Source organism: Caretta caretta, chromosome 6 (genome assembly GCF_965140235.1).
Source record: "Caretta caretta isolate rCarCar2 chromosome 6, rCarCar1.hap1, whole genome shotgun sequence".
NCBI lineage: Eukaryota > Metazoa > Chordata > Testudines > Cheloniidae > Caretta > Caretta caretta.
This window is the reverse complement of record NC_134211.1, coordinates 23,992,249-24,014,164: the sequence shown is the minus strand read 5'-3', so window position 1 is coordinate 24,014,164 and position 21,916 is coordinate 23,992,249. Positions and strand designations below refer to the sequence as shown.

General features: G+C 45.4%; 1 protein-coding gene across 3 annotated transcripts; it reads left to right on the top strand.

Annotated features, from left to right (window-relative positions):
- The first annotated feature begins 3,714 nt into the window (after positions 1 to 3,714).
- On the top strand, positions 3,715 to 21,348 carry LOC125638505 (cytosolic 5'-nucleotidase 1A). 3 transcript variants are annotated; one of them, XM_048854381.2, is made up of 7 exons: positions 3,715 to 3,853; positions 9,544 to 9,602; positions 11,228 to 11,395; positions 13,298 to 13,427; positions 14,141 to 14,263; positions 15,784 to 15,962; positions 16,996 to 21,348. In XM_048854381.2, exons 2-7 carry the CDS (start codon positions 9,558 to 9,560, stop codon positions 17,296 to 17,298), a joined length of 948 nt encoding a protein of 315 aa, XP_048710338.1. In that variant the 5' UTR covers positions 3,715 to 3,853; positions 9,544 to 9,557; the 3' UTR covers positions 17,299 to 21,348. The 3 variants fall into 3 exon arrangements, with proteins under 3 accessions (XP_048710338.1, XP_048710340.1, XP_048710339.1); XM_048854382.2 differs by having other exon boundaries at positions 3,723 to 3,866; XM_048854383.2 differs by lacking the exon at positions 14,141 to 14,263.
- Positions 21,349 to 21,916: the final 568 nt, after the last annotated feature.

Sequence of the window (21,916 nt, the reverse complement as noted above, 5' to 3'; positions counted from 1 at the left end):
TTTTTTTACGAAGTGTGAAAAACGCCTAAAATGTTAACAAAACAACACCCCACCTCATCCCACCCCCCAAATCTCATTTCAGTCCAATGTTGCATTTCAGGTGGTTTTCAGTCTTTAATGATTTTTTTTTTTTGCTTGTTTGTTTCATTTGGGTGAGAAAAAATTTAAAAAAAACTAGTTTCAGTTCAAAACTACCCAAATTCTTTTTTCATATTTTTCAGTCCAGTCCCTGAACTGAAAAATTAATTGTTCACTCAGTTCTAGTGATAACTTGACAGAGAAGCCACTTTTAACTATTTAATGCTGTTACAGTGAACAAGGTTTTCATTAACATCTCAACCCTGGCTGGGCATGACACACCCTCGTATTAACCCAACTTCCTCTTATCCCTTCCCCACCAAATAATTCCATTCTTACAAAAGGGTGTGCTACAGCAGGGCGCTATCCCCTCTCTCTACTGACACCTGTGCTATAAAGAGATAAACTTCACAATTAAGTGTAAAATTACCACATTTGCTGCAGGAGCGGCTGTGCAATGCCACACTACTACCCTCACACAGAGAGATGTGAACCAGCTGCAGAGCACGAGACAGAGAATACAGCCAGGCTAGATTAACACGCTACTGCTGGTGCTGTAATAAGTTACGCTAAATCCTACCTGTGTCATCACTGAAATATGACATGGGACCAGATTTGGAAAAAAATGGAGTTCTGGAAAACCCCACCTGACTGCAGATCTCTGATGAAAGGGATGCTGACTCCAACAGGAGACAGGCACAATAAAAACAGCTGCTGTAGACGCTATGTGACTGTGACACGTAAATCTTCCACTTGCCCTAAAACTCCTGGAGAATGCTAAGGAGATCTGAGGAAAGGCTTAGAAAGCAATCTGAGCTGCATACAAGGGCCACGAAGTGAGTCAAATGGAAAAAAAGAAAAGCCCAGTTATTGATGGTGCAGTATACAGTGCATTTCATACCAAGCATGATGAAGGGGAAGGAAGCTCTGAAGAAGTAATGAATAAGTGCAACGATCATTGTACCCTGGCAAAAAATGTTAGCAATTAAAGACGTATTTTCTGCATAAGGAACAAAATGGGGAGAAGAAAGCTGAGGAGACTTTAAGATAAAGAACCAGAGCCTGATTCTCCATAACACTAAAGCCACTCTGGCAGCTTAAAGAGGTCTTAAAAGTTGCAGAATTGGCCCGCTGAGAATACCCCTGCGCTAAGGGCCTCTCCTTGGGCTTGCATATGGGCTTAATTCTGGTCCTGCTCCCTGGTGGATTAGGGTGTGGCCAGAATACACTGCACTTAGTGCTATTCTCTCCTTCCCAAAGGCCTATGGGATGCAACACAAAGTTTAACTTAGAGCAGCCCAGAGGCTGCCTTAACTGATACAGGGAAACAGGCAGGCCCCTACACAGTCCCAGAATATAAGGAGCACAAAGGCAGTTTAAAAATCCCTTTGCCCCTGTTCTTCTCTACTCCAGACACAGGGATTCAGGAAAGGAGAATCAGGCCCACAGTATTTGAATCTGGAATATTAGAAGACTGTCTTGGTATAGGCCATCTAGCTTTAGGGCACAGCAATGAAAGGCTACTTAAGGGGGTGGACATGACGTTTGAAAAGGCAATATTCATAAACCAAGAACCAGAGCAAACAGATGTGTAGACAAACATAGCATGTGACTGTAAACGTTCTACCTCTTAGCACAACACAAATGACTGAATGTTTTTCTCTGCCCCCCCCTCCCCATGAGGTAGGGAAATGTCACCACTCTCCCCATTTTACAGATGGGGAACTGAGGTAGAGGACGATTAAATGACTCACCTGAAGTGACACAGGAAGCCTGTAGCAGAGCCAAGTATTGAACTCAGATTGCCTTTAGCATAGCCTCGCCCCTTCACCACATGATTAACCACCCTGAGGAAGTGCATAAGAGCTTACAAAAAATAACATGGCAAAGGATTAACATGCCAAACAAAGAGTGATGTCACAGTCATGTGGGAGCTGGCAGGAGGATAGAACAACCCAGCATTTGGACATGGAAACTGTAATAAACCCAACCCCTTTTCAGGGTGCTTGGTGGGCTAAAGGTAGAACCTGAGGATTCCTCCAGTGAAGGGATGAGCTATTCATAAAAACAATCATGAAAGAAGCTATGAACTCAAAAACGGTGGCTAATAAACATATGCGCAAGTGGTTCACACATGCCATGCAGAGCCAGAGTCCCAGCTGATGTACATAGTCACAGCTTCATTGGTTGCACTGGAGTTATGCTGATTTCAGCGGGGGATGTGACCCCTGAAACAGACACAGATACAAGTAATAATAGAGACTGAGAAAGGGCTATTCAGTGAAAGAATCAAGATTGAGATGTGAGCCTGAAAACCGAGAGTGTCTTTACACAGCTGTGTACTGCCTGAAAACAGCCCAGTCAAACAGCCTGGAACAAAAGGGTTAAAAAACCTAGGGACACAGAAAGGCAATCTCACCCAAGTGTTGCATCTGCTCCACCCTGTGATGAAGACATAAGCACTTCCTCATAGCTGCCAGCTTTAACAAGGCCATCTGTGCATCGGAGTCTGATCTGCAATATCCTGGGACAGAGAACTGGTCTGCTTCTGTGCAGGAGGGAATGCCATGTGTCATGCCAATGGCATGGCAGGCTAAAAGGCTTTTACTTTGTTTCTCAAAAGGAAAATATTTTAAAAACTCAAATAGAATCTTTTAGCAGGACAGATGAAGAGATTAGCTACCTCAGAGTACCAGAACAATGCCTCAACTGGAGTCTAGTTCTTGTACACATTTCAGAAAAAGAGTCAATAATGATACTTAGCACTAATTATGGCACCTAGGCCTTGATCTAGCAAAGCACTCAAATATTTGCTTAACTTTAAGCATGTGGGTAGACCCATTGACTTCAAGATGCTTCAACACATGCTTTGCTGGACAGGAAGTTTAAACCTCCAACAGCATGGGAGGTAGGAAGAGTGTTTTTATCCCCATTTTAAAACGTTAAAAATAATTGTGGGAAATGTTAAAATCTTCACATAATGAACAGACAAATTTTCTTGGCATCCTATTAATATTCTGTGTTAGCCCCTTTGCCTGAGTAATCAACAAACTCACCGTTTCTCTGTGTGTGTGTGTGTGTGTGTGTGTGTGTGTGTGTGTGTATATATATATATATATAGTGAATGACTTGTATTCTTGGGTAGATGTGAGTGTATATAATTGGTCTAAATTATGACAGTTCCATTTTCAAGGGCCATGAAATGAAAGAGCTGAAAGTGAGTTACAAATAGCTCTGAATCTAAAAACAGAAGGAATTGCAGGAATGACCACACATACCACCGAAAAGTAACAGAGCAGCCCAGTTGCACTCTGATTCTGAGATTATCGCTGCCCTGTCATTAGTAGCCTGGCTGCGCCCAGCACCTCTCATTACTAGAGCGGTGTCCTGGGATCCACCCTAAATTGGTTAGTCTCTAAGGTGCCACAAGTACTCCTTTTCTTTTTGCGAATACAGACTAACACGGCTGTTCCTCTGAAACCCTAAAGACTAAAAACCACTCCCCACAACCTGGCAGCCTGCCATGCTGCGCAGCCTGGGAAATGAAGTCTAACCCTTCTTGTTTGCATTGCGGAGAGGAGGCCAGGCTGCAGAGATGACTACGAATCCCAGCATGCTGCGCGCGTTCTCTGAGCATGGGGGCTGCCACATTCCTTCCTGCTTCCTGCCAGGGGATGGGAAATAGAAAAGGGGAGGCAGTGTCTTTTTTTAAACATTTGAATGCTGCTACCACTGCTGCAACAAGCTGCACTGGAGAGTGGAGGGAGCACACACAGTGAGTTTGGCTTGTATGTGTCTATAGACAGCTCTTGTATGCTGTCCTGAGGGCAGTCTGGAAGAAAGATGATGTTTCCCAAATAAGAATGAATTAGTTTCCAAGCTGGTCTCTGTTTGTGTGTGTGTGTTTGCGTGTATGTGCAGGGGTGCTGGAACTAGTAGCTTGAAGTAGTTTCCATCATATACACGGCAGGGGTTTACAGCTTTGTTCAATGCCTTTCAATGCTATAAAAATTGTTCCAATGCCCCTGTGTGTGTGTGTAGTAGGACAGGAACATGGAAATTAAGCAAACTTGGTTTTATACAGGAGAACAGTCAGACCAAGGATGGTAGGGGGAGCAGAGGCAAAGTCCAGCATCACTTCCAAGGACAAAGTAACATCACAGACACCAAGGGTATGGCTGCAGCACGGCCGCCGCAGTGGCAGGGCTAGGGTGCTGTAGTTGTGTCACTGTGATATAGACACTTCCAACATTGATGGAAAGGATTTTACATTGACCTAGCTGTGTCTACAATGAGGGGTAGGTCGACCTAACTGTGTCGTACAGGGCACAACATTTTTCACAGCCCTGGGTCAATCTAATTTTTTAAGTGTAGACTTAGCCTAAAGGGCCCTCTTGTTGCTTCAGTTCAGCTGCTGGAAGGGGAACGTGGATCTGTTTCTTCTGGTTCATTTCTCTTTCCTTTTCAGCTGATGTGGTTAGACGCAAGTTGCCTGCTTGGGTGAAGCTCTGTGGTGGGAAACTTCTCTTGCTGCTACATGTTTGTAACAATATTCCTTCTACGTTATAATGGAGGCTTGATTTAATTCCCCAGCAGATGCATGTGTGCGCACGGACAAATCCAACGTCTAATGAGCATCTCCCTCCAGCATTCAGCAGCCTCCCTTGCTGTTGTAACATCAAAAATGGCAGTTCTTGCCTATGTGCCTTGTACCAATCCATGGTGTGCACATAAAACACTGGGTTTCAGTGGCTGTTTACATGTGTCATAGAGAATAGGATTCACCCCCTTTGGCTTCAGCCCAGGTTTCTCCTCCAAGAGCTGTGAGAGCAGGAGCTGTTTGATATACCCCTATGTATCCCATCTATTAGAGGACAGTGGTACTCGTTACACACAGTTCACGATCAACATGTGAGCCAACCCAATGGGTTATGTGCATCCTCCAGCATCCACAGTACCTGAGAGAATGTACCATTCTGGTTAAGCTAGAGCAGTGGTTCTCAACGACGGGTACTTGTACCCCTGGGGGCACGCAGAGGTCTTCCAGGGGGTACATCAGCTCATCTAGATATTTGCCTTGTTTTACAACAGGCTACATAAAAAGCACTAGCAAAGTCAGTGCAAACTAAAATTTCATAGACAGCGATTTGTTTATACTGCTCTGTATACTGTACGCTGAAATGTAAGTACCATATTTATATTCCAGTTGACTTATTTTATAATTCTGTGGTAAAAATGAGAAAGTCAGCAATTTGTCAGTCGTAGTGTGCTGTGACACTTTTGTGTTTTTATGTCTGATTTTGTGAGTTTTTAAGTGAGATGAAACTTGGGAGTACACACGTAGGCACGGGAGCTAGGGGTGCAGGGCATGCTGCAGCACCCCAAAGCTCCCAGCTGCCAGCCCCGCACCTGGGGTCCCAGCTGCTGCCTTGCACACCCAGGGTCTCAGCTGCCGGCCCCACACCCAGGGTCCCGGTTGCCACCCCGTGCACGAGGCTTTACTCCCAACCTCAGCTCTCGGGGCTGGACAAGGGTAAGGAGGCTGGCTTTCAGCACTCCCACTATTAAAAATTTTGCACAAGACAAATCAAACTCTTGAAAAGGGTACAGTAGTCTGCACAGGTTGAGAGTCACTGAGCTAGAGACTTTCTCCTTGACCACCATTGATTGTAGACCAAAATGTATCTCATACCTGGCAAGTTATTTTCTGTGACTCACCAGAGGGAGTTACAGAGGAATTTGCACAACTAGGGTGGAGCTCAAGCACTGAGGAGTTGTGGTTTATTCACAAGCAGGCATATATAGCAACAACCCACAAACCACTTGGGTTGTACAGACCACTAAATTGAAATCCCAAAACTATGCCATGATCTAAACCTCTGCAGTCCAGAGACACCATGTAACTAGCTGTGTATGCATGGGGACCATCCGAATTCACGAAACCACCACATTAGTCCCTTAAAATCTCCCTCTGCTTTGATACCTACAGAAACATACGAACGGCCAATTTAGACCCCATCATTTTCTGTGTGTAGTTGGGATTATGCTTTCCAATGTGCATCGCTTTGCTTTTATCAACATTGAATTTCATCTGCCATTTTGTTGCCCAGTCACCTGGTTTTGTGAGATCTTTTTGTAGCTCTTCGCAGTCTTCCTGGGACTTAACTATCCTGAGTAGTTATATATAGTAGTAGTTTATATCCTCTGCAAATTTTGCCACCTCACTGTTTACCCCTTTTTCCAGAACATTTATGAATATGTTGAATAGGACTGGTCCCAGTACAGACCTCTGGGAGACACCACTATTTACCTCTCTCCACTCTGAAAACTGACCATTTATTCCAACCCTTTGTTTCATGGATTGATAACTGGTTAAAAGATAGGAGAGTACCTTCCCTCTTATCCCATGACAGCTTACTTTGCTTAAGCAATTTACAGATGATACAAAATTTGCAGATGATACAAAATTACTAAAGATAGTTAAGACCCAGACAGACTGTGAAGAGCAACAAAGGGATCTCTCAAAACTGGGTGACTGGGTAACAAAATGGCAGATGAAATTTAATGCTGATAAATACAAAGTAATACACATTGGAAAGCATAATCCCAACTATACATATAAAATGATGGGGTCTAAATTAGCCGTTACCACTCAAGAAAGAGATCTTGGAGTCATTGTGGATAGTTCTCTGAAAACATCCACTCAATGTGCAGAGGCAGTCAAAAATGCAAACAGAATGCTAGGAATAATTAAGAAAGGGATAGATAATAGGACAGAAAATATCATGTTGCCTCTATATAAATCCATGGTATGCCCACATCTTAAATACTTTGTGTAGATGTGGTCGCCCCATCTCAAAAAAGATATATTGGAAAAGGTTCAGAAAAGGGCAACAAAAATTATTAGGGGTATGGCTTCTGTATGAGGAGAGATTAATAAGACTGGGACTTTTCAGCTTGGAAAAGAGACGGCTAAGGGGATATATGATTGAGCTCTGTAAAATCATGACTGGTGTAGAGAAAGTAGATAAGGAAGTGTTGTTTACTCCTTCTCATAACACAAGAACTAGGGATCACCAAATGAAATTAATAGGCAGCAGGTTTAAAACAAACAAAAGGAAGTATTTCTTCACACAACACACAGTCAACCTGTGGAACTCCTTGCCAGAGGATGTTGTGAAGGCTAAGACCATAACAGGGTTCAAAAAAGAACTAGATAAATTCATGGAGGATAGGTCCATCATTGGCTATTAGCCAGGATGGGCAGGAATGGTGTCCCTAGCCTCTGTTTGCCAGAAGCTGGGAATGAACGACCGGGGATGGATCACTTGATTATTACCTGTTCTGTTCATTCTCTCTGGGGCACCTGGCACTGGCCACTGTCAGAAGATGGGATACTGGGCTAGATGGACCCTTGGTCTGACCCAGTAGGGCCATTCTTATGTTAAGCACCTTTGGTGAGGGACCTTGTCAAAGGCTTTCTGAAAATCTAAGTACACCATATCCACTGGATCCCCCTTGTCCACATGCTTGTTGACCCCCCTCAAAGAATTCTAGTAGATTGGTGAGGCATGATTTCCCTTTACAAAGACCATGTTGACTCTTCCCCAACAAATTATGTTCATCTATGTGTCTAACAATTTTGTTCTCTGCTATAGTTTCAATCAGTTTGCCCGGTACTGAAGTCCGGCTTACCGGCCTGTAATTGCCGGGGATCAGCTCTGGAGCCCTTTTTAAAAATTGGCATCATATTAGCTATCCTCCAGTCATTGGTGCCCTTGCCCTTGACTGGGCTTGTAGGTGCTACAGTAACACAAATAACAAATACTAACGGTAATAATAATAACAACCCTGTTTAATGAATTGGATGCAAACCGTTTTTTGGACAGCTCTATTCTGTTGCAGTACTCTCAGCTTTGGCAGGAGACCTATAAAATGAAACTCTTGCAGTGAAACATGTTTGCCCAGTGAAATCATAACAAGGTTATTGAATTTTTAGTAATGAAAGTGCTGAATATTTTATGATTGATTACAGCAAACAGTGCATCATGGAAGATCAAGTCCAGGTAGGCAGCCTAGCCAATGGAGGAGAATGAGAGTATGAGGCACCCAAACTACAACTCCCATGAGGCACCACAATGGCATTTTAGAATAAAAATATTTTGGTTTTCAGTTAAAGTATTTTGGGTTTTGGCTGAATAGTGAATTTTTTTCAGTTTATTTTTTGATGAAAAATTGAAATTATCTTCAGAAAGCTCATGCTTCTTCAAAAAAGTCTCCAGTCAAAAACCCAGTTTTGCATGAAAAAATAGTTTCATTGTAAAGTATTCGACCAGCCCTAGATAAGATCCATGGTTGAAAGACTGGCCCATTGAAGTCAATGGGAGTTTTGCCAACTTACTTAGATCTGTGATTTCACTCCATGTTTTTACTGTCCGTGTTCTGCACTGGTTCAGTAAATGGGTGTGATCTAATATAGACTCACCTCAATGTCTGATATAGATTTGCTTGGTAAATTTAAAAAAAGACTTTCAATTTAGGAAAGTACAAGGTTAACAAGCTTAATTCATTTCCACATTTCCCAGCCTACTGCACCAGCACCTTTCCTCTTACTGAGAAAGAGACAGAAAGATCCAGGGGACCAGAACCTTTGGTTCATTTTTTGTCCTGATTTATACCAGTGGAGATTGCAAGGGCTATTAATCAAAGCAGAATTTGTCTCTTAGCTGTTCAATGAATTTAACCCAATCTAGTCTCTTATATAGTAGGCAACATGCCCCTGTGAATTAAGGAAGTATTATCCCCATTTTACAGATGGCAACAGAGGCAGAAGGAGATTTAAGGGACTTCCTCAGCGTCACAACTGGAGTTTGTGGTAGATCCAGGAACTGAACTCAGATCTCCTCCATCCAGCGCCTCCATCCCAGTCTATCTCAGAATATAAAGGCTTAGCCCTAAAAACACTATGCACAGAGGCCTGAAATGCAAAGGGTCCATTTTTTATTTTCATCACAACTTCTGTTGTCTTGACTATTTTTAGTGACTAGTTCTATTCTAGTGCTAATTACTGGATTTCTGAAGCTAACCAACCCTTAATAAGTATCAGATCTGGCATTGGCTGAATAGGAGCCAATGTGGATCAATTTGGTAATGATCAGATTAGACGGAAATGGTTAGATCAGACATTTATTCTTTTGTAGGCGACCCATGCCTGCCGATAGTGGGGGAGGGTGGAGTGAGGGCAGTGGCTTCTGCAGTGTTACTGAGCATGCTCAGTGCGTGTGAGCATGCTCAGTACAAGGCAAGCAGCAAATCTGGGGGGGTGACCCTGCCCCTCCCCCCACCACGTCCTCTACTGCCATGCCACTTGTTGATTAAAATTTGAAAAGAGCAAAACATCTCCTGAGTCTGAATTTGATCTAACATTGTTGTCAAAATTTAATAATTTATTTTCTGTTGTTTGAGGTTGGAGATAGAAGATGGCAGAGGTTGAAAGCACAGTTATAAACACCAATGTGAAACAGGTAAGAAGTTATTTGTTACACCACTTTATATTTCATCGTTCAAGCACTTATCGTCAGTGTGATATTCCAAAACCCACCAACAAAGAGAAGCAAGATCTAGAGACCTGAGCACAGGAATGGGAGTTAGGAACTCCTGAAATCTAATTTTGATTCCAAAGTTGGAGCTAAAATGTTCATGCCGGGAGAACTAAAGAATCCCTATCTTCAGGCACCTAAATAAAAGCAGCTTGGTTTTCAGAACTACTGAGCACCTGAAGCTCCCAATGAAGTTATAAGAGCCCACGAAAGCTTATGCCCAAATACATTTGTTAGTCTCTAAGGTGCCACAAGGGCTCCTTGTTGGTTTTGGTCATATAAAGAAAGGGTGAGACTGATTCGTTTGGAAAAGCCTGCCTTTGCAGTGGCTGAAATGAAAACTCACAAGTGGTAGCATCCATGAAGGACATGATTGACTTTTTATTCTTCTTGCAAGAGTGGAGACAAACTGAGGTGAAACATGCCTGTGAAGGGAGGTGGGGCTGGTGATGTGCAGTGAAGCTAGTCTGTGTTGGCACGAAACTATGGATGGTGTTGGTAAAGCATGTGTCCCCTCTTTACAGCTCTGCACAAGTAGTGGCATGAGGCTGTACTGTGTCCAGATCAGCCAAAATTATGGAGCAGGTGCCCAACACTGTCACAGACAGACAACAAAAAGAAAAGGAGTACTTGTGGCACGTTAGAGACTAACCAATGGAAAAGTACTCCTTTTCTTTTTGCGAATACAGACTAACACGGCTGTTACTCTGAAACCAGACAGACAACAGTATGCATCATGCATGCTGCCAAGTTGGGAGTGACGTGACCTCCAACCTTTGCCTGCCCTATCTTTTGTGATCTGAGGGGTTGAGAGTGAACACCATAGACCCAGGGTGCATCTCTTTCTCCCTAGGTCCCTCTCTTCCCTGGATTGTGCAGGGCCAACAGCAATCAAGTGTGTGTCATGCTATCCAATGCGCACAGCTGCCACGGTGGGGTTTGAATCTCAGGCATCATGCCTTAATTCATCCTAGTCAACAAATACATGTAACAAGTGAGCTGTTGGTAGAATAGGTGTCCTATCCCACATCTATTCCTGCCTGGTCTGACCCCAGCGTACAGCTCCGTTCATCCAATAACTTCCACCTGAAACAAACGTTGTCCCAGCTGCTGTAATGTGCAAGATGTATACACACCATCTAGGTTCTGAATGGGGGACTCCACTAACTGGGGAAGTGCGCTATCCGTGTCCACCCACCAGCTTGCAGACAACACCCACAGGTGAGAGAAGGTGTGCAGCAACACTGTGACGCTGGTGGTGCTCTATAGATCAGCTGGACGGAAACGGTCAATCACTGTGCCTGCTCAAGTCTTGGCACTGAACAGCCCCACGTCCGCAGGGATTGGCTGCCTGTGGTGGGGGGTTGGGGCAATTGCAAGGCTACCCCAGGTAGTTAGGACCCCAGGAAGTGTGTGGGAGAAGGGAGATGATGTCAGAGCCTGCAGCTCCCACTGCTCCTTTGCAGCATCCTCTCCCCATTGATCATTGCCATCTCTTTCTTTTAAATCCACCCCTCTCTTCTTTTGGGATCTCCCACTACCCACCGCAGAAAGACCCAAATGAGGCGCTGGTCATCGCCGTAACAACCAGGGCCATCTTCAACCTGGAGGAGGAGCATCAGCTGTTCCTGACAAAGGGCAAGGAAGAGTATGTGAAGTATCAGCAAGTCAATGAGGATAAGCCCTTGGAGCAAGGTACAGCCTTCGCTTTCATTCAGGTGAGATGCCAGCAATGGCCCCCACTTCCTTCAAGCCTTGTGCTCTTTGGCTGGGGCGTCTCTCTCTGACATAGGCAAAGAGTTGTGCCTCACTCATGGTGAGGTATGCTTTCATCCAGGTGAGATGCTTTGGCCCAGATTCTACATTAAAACAACACCTAAATACCTTTGAGGGTCTGGGCCTTTGCCCGTAGCCAGGTGAGATCTTGGCTTTTGTGAGGTCAAGATGCTTCCAGCCTTATCTCTTATCAGTATAAGGTGTGGTCTTTGCTGCAGTCAAGGTGAGTTGCTTCCTCAGACATGCATCGGAGTGTGACTCTTGGCCCTTATTTGGAACAATGAAATATACACGTGAGTTGTGTGTTGTTCTGTTTTGTGGAGGGATACATTGCGGACACATAAACCATCAGGGCACCATTCCAAAACTGATGGTGGTCAACTTGGATGGCACCACATCACTATGGTATTTTTAAAAATCATTTAGTGTTTAAAGCATAAATACCAGCCTTCCTGCCATACCCAGGATGGCAGACAGACTGTGAGGAATCAAGGAAAACTATGACACTAGTTTCCTCATCACAACCATCCTAGTAACCTTACCGTAGAAGGTTAGAGACAGAGCAAAATCAGCACCATGAAGTGACTTCTTGAGCAAGGACGTAACAGCAGCAATTTGGAGGGAAGATGACACCAGCAGAGGTTGGTGACATCTGAAAGTGGGTAGGCAAATTGAATTATATATACTTAGTGCATATATAATGGACTATGTATAATTAGACAAAATAGGCTAAATTCAGGCCAGATATATGTCAATGGAAAAGGATGTGGCCCTGAATAAGGAATCTGGGGAGCTGTCATTCCCATGGCTAAGGGGAGCTGTAGGCCACGCAGCAATACATGCTGGGAAAGGGGCAAGAAGGAGGTCCCTTTTTCATCAGTGTGCGATACACTGGGGAGAGAATAAGACTTGCTGTTCGTCTCCCTGCTAGGAGAAAGAGCGACACTTGGAGAAGGGCAAGAGCTCCAGGTCTCTCTGGTCAAAGGGCCTGGGAAGAGGCCCAAGAGAAGACAGCCAGAGGGTGGGGTGAATCACTCCAACAAGGGGGTGCCTGTTGCAGAGTGAAGGAAGTGGCATGAAAGGGGAAGTGAAGCGGGGCCAGAGTTGGTGGTTGGACCTGACACCGGCTTCTCTGTCGAGGGCCTGAAGGTTGGAGCTTGAAGAAGAGAGAGGGCACGAACTCCGCTGACTCAGAGGGAGCAGCAGAGCAGGGGGCGTTGCAGTTGTCCCCGAGGGAGGAGAGGAAACTCACAGAGCCTCACGGGAGGGCTGTGATCCAAGAAATGAGACTGTGGGCAATGTTGGACTCTCATTTACACAGTGGAGTGGAGCGCTTTGGGTTAGCCAGAGGCTTAAAGTACAAAAACCAAATTACTGAGAGGGTAACTATGGCAACCAATAGGTCACGGCTAAATTTGGCCTCTTCTGGTTTAAGCCCAGGGTCAGGGCTGTTGGCAGTGGAAAGGCTGCAATCTTCTCTCTGTAACCAGGCGCCCTGCATGGAGTGGACACGGCTAGAACAATCACTAATGTTAGCCGATCCACCACAGGACTCCTGTAATGCCCTAGGGCAAGTTAAAGCCATTCCCTCCGCAACAGAATTCCTGAGGGGAAAGTGCATGGCAATGCTTTTGTCTGCCCTTCCTTGAGTGATTTCCCCATTGGTTGCAGAGGGCCACTGTCATCTACATTTCCCTACACCAACAAGAGCGATTCTGTCTCCTGGATGCAGGGGAGGAGTGCTGGAAATTGTGTGGCAGCAGATTGTGGGTACGTTTGTAAGTATACAGCTCAGAGAACAGCCCTTTATAAAACAGTGTCGTGTCTCCGGCTGCTTCATCCAGGCCACGCAGTTTGTGAATGAGAAACTCCTGGAGAGAAACCCAGAGGAAAAGGGCCTCTTTGATGTCATCATCCTCTCCAACAACAGCCCAGAGAGTGGCATGCGCATCATCAACAGTGCTAAGCAACATGGTAAGGAGATCCCACCTCTCATTTGAAGTCAGCCCACATTCAGTGAATGGGGGAAAACTGTCATCTGGTCCTCCAGAGACTGCTGTGAAATAGATGAGGAGGTGGGTCCAGGGGGGATACACGCCCATCTGGGGACAGGTGGTATCGAAAGGGAAGGACACAGGCTATGTGTGGGATGGTAGCACAAAAAGGGGATGAAGTGAAGGTGATGTTGTGGGAAATGGCTGGCATCCTGAGAAGGATGTTGCATGAACGTGGGAGATAGGGAGTGAAGATTTAACATTGTGAGGGACCTTGTGCTGAGGTGGGGAGGAAAGATAATGGTGGCTATGCTGAGGGTCACTGCATGAGTGGAAGGCAGCAGGAAAGGGGTATTGCCCTGATATCTGGAGCAGCTGTTGTCCTGACAGGGTCAGGATATCAGTTGCACAAAGGGACCCTGCTTTAGGGTGTGTCGGCCATGGCAGGAGATGTAGGGAGCGCTGTGTCAGTGTGTGGGCTGGAGCACAAGGCAGGCTGGAAATAGAAATTAGAGATCGTTTTTTGTGGGTGATCTTGGGCAAATCATTTCCCTGCTCGGTGCCTCGGCTTTCCCACCAAGTGGGGATAATGATACGGACCTCGTTTGTAAAACACATTGAGATCCACGGATGAGAAGCACTGTGTAAGAGCTAGGTATTCTTTTGATTTCATTTACTTTTTCTGATGTTAAGGTTTGGAGATTTCCAAGTTTTGCTTTGTCAGCGATGAAGATTCCACCCAGTACTTGAAATCCCATAATGTCAAGCTCTTCCTCTCGGCCGACAGGACGGACGTGTGCAATGCACTCCAGCGAGGTGTGCTTTCTCCTTCTCTCTCACCCAGCCTGGGATTTCATTCTTACACCTGGGCCCTACACCGCCTCCCCCCCCAGCACCCCCAAGATGAAGTTACTTCAAGACTTGCTTTTTCAGAGGGGTTTATTACTCAATTCAGAGAAGTGGTTCTGGTCTCGATCTTGACACATTAGGTCTCAGCCTGGAAACAATTCAGAACCTAACAGTTCAGCAGGGTCTAGAAGTCACACGTAACCATCTTGTAACTGTTTGGTGGTGCATGTCAGATGAACTAGCAGGTCTCCAGTGCAACTGGGCAAGTAACTCATAATTCATCTGTTGCTGAAGAGTTTAGTCTCTTTCTGTTTACCAGATACCCACAAACAGACCATGCGTTTTCTCAGATGTATTCATTATTCTAAACTATACATCAAATAGTGCGTGTGAATAATTGTTGCTCATGAATTCGGTCATAAGTTGGTTGTTACGAGCATCCAGTATTGTAGATTCAAGCTGTTCCTGCTCCCCGGTTGAATGAGTCACTGTTACAATCAGGTTTGCAGAGCGCTCTGATTATAAATTGGAAATTTGCTTTCTGTGATTCACTTAAAATTAAGCATATGCTGAAGTGCTTTCCTGAATGGGGATGGACATAAGCATGCACTTACCCTCAATCAGGGTGTAGGAGTCTTTCCAATGACTTTCAGGGGGATCAGGCCCAGAGTCTCTTTTCATGAACAATGCTGGTTTGACTGGGATCTCGCCCAGCTGTCGAGGTTCCTTCTTTCAGGCAAACAACACAATCCACAAGCAACTTACATCTGAACGACAAATCTTTTCTCTGTGGTGAAGTAAAACCCTAAAGCTGCCTGACTGAGTAACATTCCTTGTTTAAAACCCATTTCCTGGCTATAATACCAGTATGTGAGAGTGGGCAGAGAACCCCTTTTCTCCAGTGCAGGAAGAGGGCCAGCATTAGGCCAGGTGCATAGAAGAATATAGTGGAGGTGCCAGCCAGTTTCGCCAGCTGCACCAAGGGAGCATATCTGGGTTTGGCAGGGTAGGATAAGCACAGGCAGGAGAGTGCTGGGTGTATTTGATGCATAGGGGCAGCAAGCCATGCTCCCCACAGCACCTACGGAGGTGTCTCCAGACAGTGACATCTGTCCATTGCCTCTCTTTCCCACCCCCACAATGGCTCTGCCTCTGCAGATGTCTAGTTGAGCCCTATTTAGAGATCTATCGTCTGTTTTCACTTGGGGGACCGGAAGCTGCAAGGGCCTGATCCCAAGCCCATTGAAGTCAGGGGCAGTCTTTCCCTGGATGTCAGTGAGCATTGGGTGAGGTTATAACAATTTCCTGGAAGAAGCTGTGCCTATGCTGACTGCTCCCCAGCCTGCCCTCCCTTTCATGCAAGCACAAGGGTGAACAGCATCACCAGGCAGCCAGGACTCATACTCTGGGGCCCTCACCAGAGCGTGGACACAGTCTCTCTGGTTCCCATCCTCAGCTGGGCAGTGACGCGTCTTTCTGTCCCACAGGAGTGTCGGCGGCTCTCATCTTCCAGCAGGAGGTGCAGGCCCCCTGCACCCAACTGCGAGTGGTGTTTGACGGGGATGCCGTGCTCTTCTCGGATGAGACAGACCGGGTTTTTCGAGAGAAGGGGCTGTCTGGGGCTCTGAAGTATGAGAGGGCAATGGAAGCCGTGCCCATGGGAGAGGTATGTTCGCTTGCCCTGCCTTAATGGGCTTCCCAGTCCCTACACTTGCTTCCAACCTGCTCAGTCTGGTTGTGTTACACTCACCCACAGTGACCAGTGAGTGAGCCCTCCTGCTAGAGTTTCACCAGTAACCCCTTGCAGCAGAATATGCACAAACATTCATGGGTGGCCTCTGGCCTATACATTGACTGCTTTGGCCTGATCCAACACCCCGCTGAAGGCATTGGAGAGTCCCCCATTGGTTTCAGTGAATGCTGTAACAGACCATAGGTCTCTTCTCCTGTAGATGAGGTTTGTGACGCGGGCACTGCACTGAAATCAGATGGGACGCCTGTGAATATTTGCTCTATTTCTAACCCTCTTCCCAGTCTGCAAACCTTTATTAGCAAATTCACTGTCATTTGTCACAATCAACTGGTCCAACTTTTGTGGTGCTGCTTGTTGGAACATGTCCATCTGCTCACTTGGGACTGAAATAAGGCCACAACATTCACTTCCATTTCTGCCCTACTTGGGGTTTACATCAAGTCTTCAAAAGTGAAGGGCTAGAGCACTAACCCACTGTGCTACTACACAGTTCACCCTATGGCACAGTTCACAGACCACTGGTGCTCTGCCGACCACTTGCCGGAGGAGAGCTGACTGGTGGCACAGTGCTGGCCCCCTCTTGTTTCTAGCTGCTAAGTTGCATTAAAAGACAGGTTCATGCTATTCGGCTTTGACAGGTTTATGATATTCAAAGCATAAACTGATTTCCTAAAGTCACGTTTCCATGTAAGCAATTGCTGTCATTGCTACAGGGATGTTTTATGATTGATGAGTGGGGAAGTGTCCACGAGACCATCCCTCTAGTAAATTGTGGTCCAGGCACTGGAAAAGTTCAAGATCTGCAGCTGTAAGGAATCTACATTCCTAGCCTCTGTGAAAAATCGCTCAATCTTCCTTGACCTCTCTTTTCTGGCTACTTTTGTGCAAAGGTGAAATTAACCCCTCCTCATGTACTCCCAACCTCTAATCCCTGTGTGGTTTCCAGGGTCCGTTGAAGGCATTTGCCATGCATCTTGGGAAGATGCGCAAGAAGTTCAGCCAGGAGAATTCCCCTATTCGCACCTACTTGGTGACTGCCCGCAGTGGCCGTGATATGGGCATCCGTGCTATCAAGACCCTCCGGGAATGGGGGCTGGCGATTGATGAAGCCTTCTTCATGGACGGGGCTCCCAAGGGCCCTCTCCTCTCCCAGATCCAACCCCACATCTTCTTTGACGATGGCCTTCATAACATCCAGGGGGCTCAGGATATTGGCATACCCTCTGCCTTGGTCCCCTGTAACTGCTGATGGGCAGGGATGAAGGGGCAAAGGTCATCCAAGGATCAGGCCTCCCAAAATGCAATGGGAGAACACCAGGACAAAGCTTCTGCCAGAAGGGATAAGGGAGGATTTCTAAATCTGTGCTAAGCAAGCTTGGGGCAGAGGGAGGGAAGATGCTGTGTGTTGATGTGGTGCTGGATCTGTTGCTCTTGGGTCCCTCTCTTAGTTCCAAAGACAGGGTCCATCTGACCTTGGGGATGTGGCAACAGAAGTCAAAAATCCACAGGAAGGAAGGACTCTCGAAATGTAACCGTTACGCGCATCTCTTGATCTGCCTTAGCCATCTCTTCAGTGACTGCAACCCTTCCAGCCACTAGGGCTGATGTGCTCCACTACTCGTGTCATGCGAGCGATGAGACCATGTGAGCTGAAGACAGCATGTCACTGTCGTAAGAGGCAGGCAGTGTAAGCTCAGGCTGCACTCAGGCATGGGAGTTGGTCTTTGGGGCTTTGGGCCAGTACTGCTATTCAAATGCCAAGATGCCCTCTAAACGCTGCATTTGTTGGGGATTGTGCTTTTTCAAAGGAAACTATTTTTTTTTAGTGTGTATGTTTTATATATATGGAGCCAAATCCTGAGGGGTGCTGAGCAACTAGTGAGCACTTGCATCTTCCGTTGACTTCAGCAGGAGTTCCAGATGCTCAGCACCTCCCAGGATTTGAGTGCCAGGGACCAGGAAATCTGTCTTCTCACAGTTTCTAGTTTGTAGGTATGCCTTACGTTGGGCCTGATTCTGATCTCCCATTTGGTGTAAATCAGGAGTAACTCCACAGAAATCAGTGGAATTATACCAGGGTAAGTGAAATCAGAATCCGGTCCATAATATCTAGTAGTTAATTTAATGTCAACCTCTCTCTCTTCCACATCTCTTTTCTGCTCAGTTCTCTCTTTTCCTGCCAGCCACGCAGCCTCTCTGCTGCTCTCCCCTCTAAATGGCACAGAAAGATCAAGTCACTGTCAATTTATAATGCACAACACTGCAAAGCTGCTTTTCTCACAGTATCTCAAGTATGTTTGTGCTGAGAATAGGGTAAGAATGGCAGGCCCCACAGTATATCTGGTCATTCACACTTAGGATCCAAGACAAATCATTCCAATGTTATTTTCCAGTAATAATTTTTTTAAAGAACTAAGTCTGGGTTGGTTATATCTGCACACAAATATGGTGCAAAGCCCTCGTATAGACATAATATACATAGGATACTAGGGTTATATCCTCTGTGTGTGTATGTTTATTTACATAGATATAGATAGGTATAAATTATGGGCCAGTTTCTCAGTTGGTGTAAATCTGTGGTAGCTCCTTTGACTCAAGGAGTTATGCCAACTTATCTGAGAATCTGGCCCTACATGTATGATGCTGCAGTAATGACCTAGCACTCCAGTTCCTGTGCGCTCTTGCCAGCAACAGCGCTTCGATTTTAGTGCTTGAATCTCAGCAAACTATTCAAAAGGGGTAGGAAGATTCAAAAATAACAGCAGAGTATTGGGGTAGGAGAGGGCTTAGCCGAGTGCCTTATTCTAAGCACTCTGCGTTACACATTCCTTGTTTCTTCTCGAATAAACAGCCATTAGCTTTTGTTCTTGCTGGCTGTAACAGGGGCTGCTGATTACACTGCGGCATTGTTCTTGCTGGCGCTGGAGCATCTGAAGCCTGTCCTGAGTGGTTTGGGATATGTTGGATTGTTTACTGGGCAGGAAGCAGTAGGACGGAGCCTAATTTATATTTGCTAACCTGCAGTTTCTTTCCAAGGGCTGGTTTCAGAGTAGCAGCTGTGTTAGTCTGTATTCTCAAAAAGAAAAGGAGTACTAGTGGGCTCAAATAAATTGGTTAGTCTCTAAGGTGCCACTAGTACTCCTTTTCTTTTTTCCAAGGGCTGAATTTCATCCATTTGTCTATGCACACATTCACCACCAGAGGCCACCATGCTGCTCCTTACTGAAAAAGGCATGCTGGCCAATTGATCCCATTGCTGCTGTAGCATGTGGCCAGGTCACAAAATCAGGGCAAACAGAACTTAGATTTTTGCTTCAAAGGGGCTCTTACAAGCAGTGGGTAAAAAACAATGTTTAATTGACAAAATACGAGAAAAATATCATACTGCCTCTATATAAAAATCCACAGTACGCCGACATATTGAATAGTGCATGCAGATTTGGTCACCCCATCTCAAGAAAGATCCATTGGATTTGGAAATGGTACAGAAAAGGGCAACAGAAATAATTAAGGGTATGAACACCTTCTGTGTGAAGAGAGATTGAAAAGACTTGGGATTTTTCAGCTTGGAAAAGAGATGACTAAAGGGGCATGTGATCGAGGTCTATAAAATCATGACTGGTGTGGAAAAATTGAGTAAGGAAGTGTTATTTACTCCTTCACATAACACAAGAACTAGGGGTCACCCAATGAAATTAATAGGCAGCAGGTTTAAAACCAAAAAAAAAAGTATTTCTTCACAGTCAACCTGTGGAACTCTTTTTCCAGGGGATGTCGTGAAGGCCAAAACTATAGCAGGGTTCCAGTAAGAATTATACGTTCATGGAGGATAGGTCCAGCAATGGCAATTAGCCAGGGTGGGCAGGGATCCAACACCCTGTTCTGCATGTCCTTCGCCTCTGTTTGCCAGAAGCTGGGAGTGGGCAACAGGGCAACTTGATTGCCTGTTCTGTTCATTCCCTCTGAAGCACCTGGCATTGGCCTCTGTCGGAAGACAGGATACTGGGCTAGCTGGACCTTTGGTCTGACCCAGCGTAGCCATTCTTATGTTCTTATATAGAACCCAGATGTATCTGCTCCCCACTGTAACCCACTAGACCCCGCTCTCCTCCAAGAGCTGGGATAGAACCCAGGAGTCCTGATGGGGGTCTCTCATCACAGAGTTAGTAATAAAGTCAGAATATACATTAAATTTTAAACCTAACCAGTGTCCCTTAAGTGACTTACCACAAGATGTCAGAACACGTTATTGTTAGAGCTGAGTGGGTCTAATATTTATTTAATTTTCTTTCTTTTATATAGGAATTAGGTACAGAGCTCCTGTCAGCTAATTGCTGTTATCTGCCAAAAAAATAGAGTTTTCAAGTGCCTAAGTATCCCCAGGATTCACGGTTTAAGGTGGCTCCCCCTTACCAAAATCTGCAGTGGCGCCCCTGGCTGGCCCACTGAAGTCAATGGCAAAACCCTCATCGACTTCAGTAGAGCCAGGATTTCACCTTGAGCTCTCCCCTTTTGAACCAGTAGGGGCTCAGAAGCAGGACTGCTATACACAGGAGTGAGTGTTGCTCGAAAGCAACCTTCCCTCCCCAGTGGTTGATGGAAGGAGTGACATTGACTGACACATAATCACTCCCCTGGCTAGAAAGATGCTGGCTGCACTGTGAGAAACTGAAGGTGAGAATGTTAAAGTAGGGAAATGTATGTGAGGTGGTAGTGAGGAAGAATTCCCAACCTCTAGTGGAAATACTGTGGACCACTGCATACTGAGGAAGGGGGAGTTGCTACTATCTCTTTTGTAGATAGATGGTGTCATAAATATAAAGGGAAGAGTAACCACCTTTCTGTATACAGTGCTATAAAATCCCTCCTGGCCAGAGGCAAAGTCCTTTTAGCTGTAAAGGGTTAAGAAGCTCAGGTAACCTAGCTGGCACCTGACACAAAATGACTAATGAGGGGACAAGATACTTTAAAATCTGGAGGGGGGAAAAAGGTTTTGTCTGTCTGTGTGATACCTTTGCCGGGAACAGATCAAGGATGCAAGCCCTCCAACTCCTGTAAAGTTAGTAAGTAATCAAGGTAGAAAATGCGTTAGGTTTTCTTTGTTTTGGCTTGTGAAATTTGCTGTGCTGGAGGAAATGTGTATTCCTGGTTTTGTGTCTTTTTGTAACTTAAGGTTTTGCCTAGAGGGATTATCTATGTTTTGAATCTGACTGCCTGTAAGATTATCTTCCATTCTGATCTTACAGAGCTGTTCTCTTATCTTTTTTTGTTCTTCTAATAAAGTTCTGTTTTTTAAGAATCTGACTGAGTTTTTTGGGTGTTAAAAATCCAAGGCTGATCTGTGCTCATCTTGTTTATTCTCAAGCCTCCCCAGGAAAGGGGTTGTAAGGGCTTGGGGGGATATTTTGGGAAAATAGGAACTCCAAGTTGTCCTTTCCCTGTTCTTTGTCTAAATCACTTGGTGGTGGCAGCATGCTGTTCAAAGTCAAGGCGAAGTTTGTGCCTTGGGAAAGTTTTTAGCCTAAGCTGGTAAAAATAAGCTTAGGGAGTCTTTTATGCGGGTCCCCACATCTGTACCCTAGAGTTCAGAGTGGGGAAGGAACCCTGACAGATGGCTAAAGCAATAGTCTTCTTCAGCTTGCCACTCCTGTAGTAGACCCATAACCTCTGGCTGTGTTACTGAAGTCCTCAAATCTTGATTTAAAGACTTCAAGTTACAGAGAATACACCATTTACTCTACTCTACTTCAAACCAGCAAGTGACCCATGCTGCAGAGGAAAGGAAAAAACCCCAGGGTCTCTGTCAATCTGACCTGGGGTAAAATTTCTTCCCAACCCCAAATACAGCACTCAGTTAGACCCTGAGC

What these genes read in the sequence shown, in the direction of transcription:
- LOC125638505 (XM_048854381.2), top strand. Translation starts at nt 9,558, where the DNA reads ATGGCAGAGGTTGAAAGCACAGTTATAAACACCAATGTGAAACAG. An exon ending in TAAACACCAATGTGAAACAG is followed by an intron (nt 9,603 to 11,227) that starts GTAAGAAGTTAT and finishes TACCCACCGCAG; the next exon opens with AAAGACCCAAATGAGGCGCT. An exon ending in GTGCAATGCACTCCAGCGAG is followed by an intron (nt 14,264 to 15,783) that starts GTGTGCTTTCTC and finishes TCTGTCCCACAG; the next exon opens with GAGTGTCGGCGGCTCTCATC.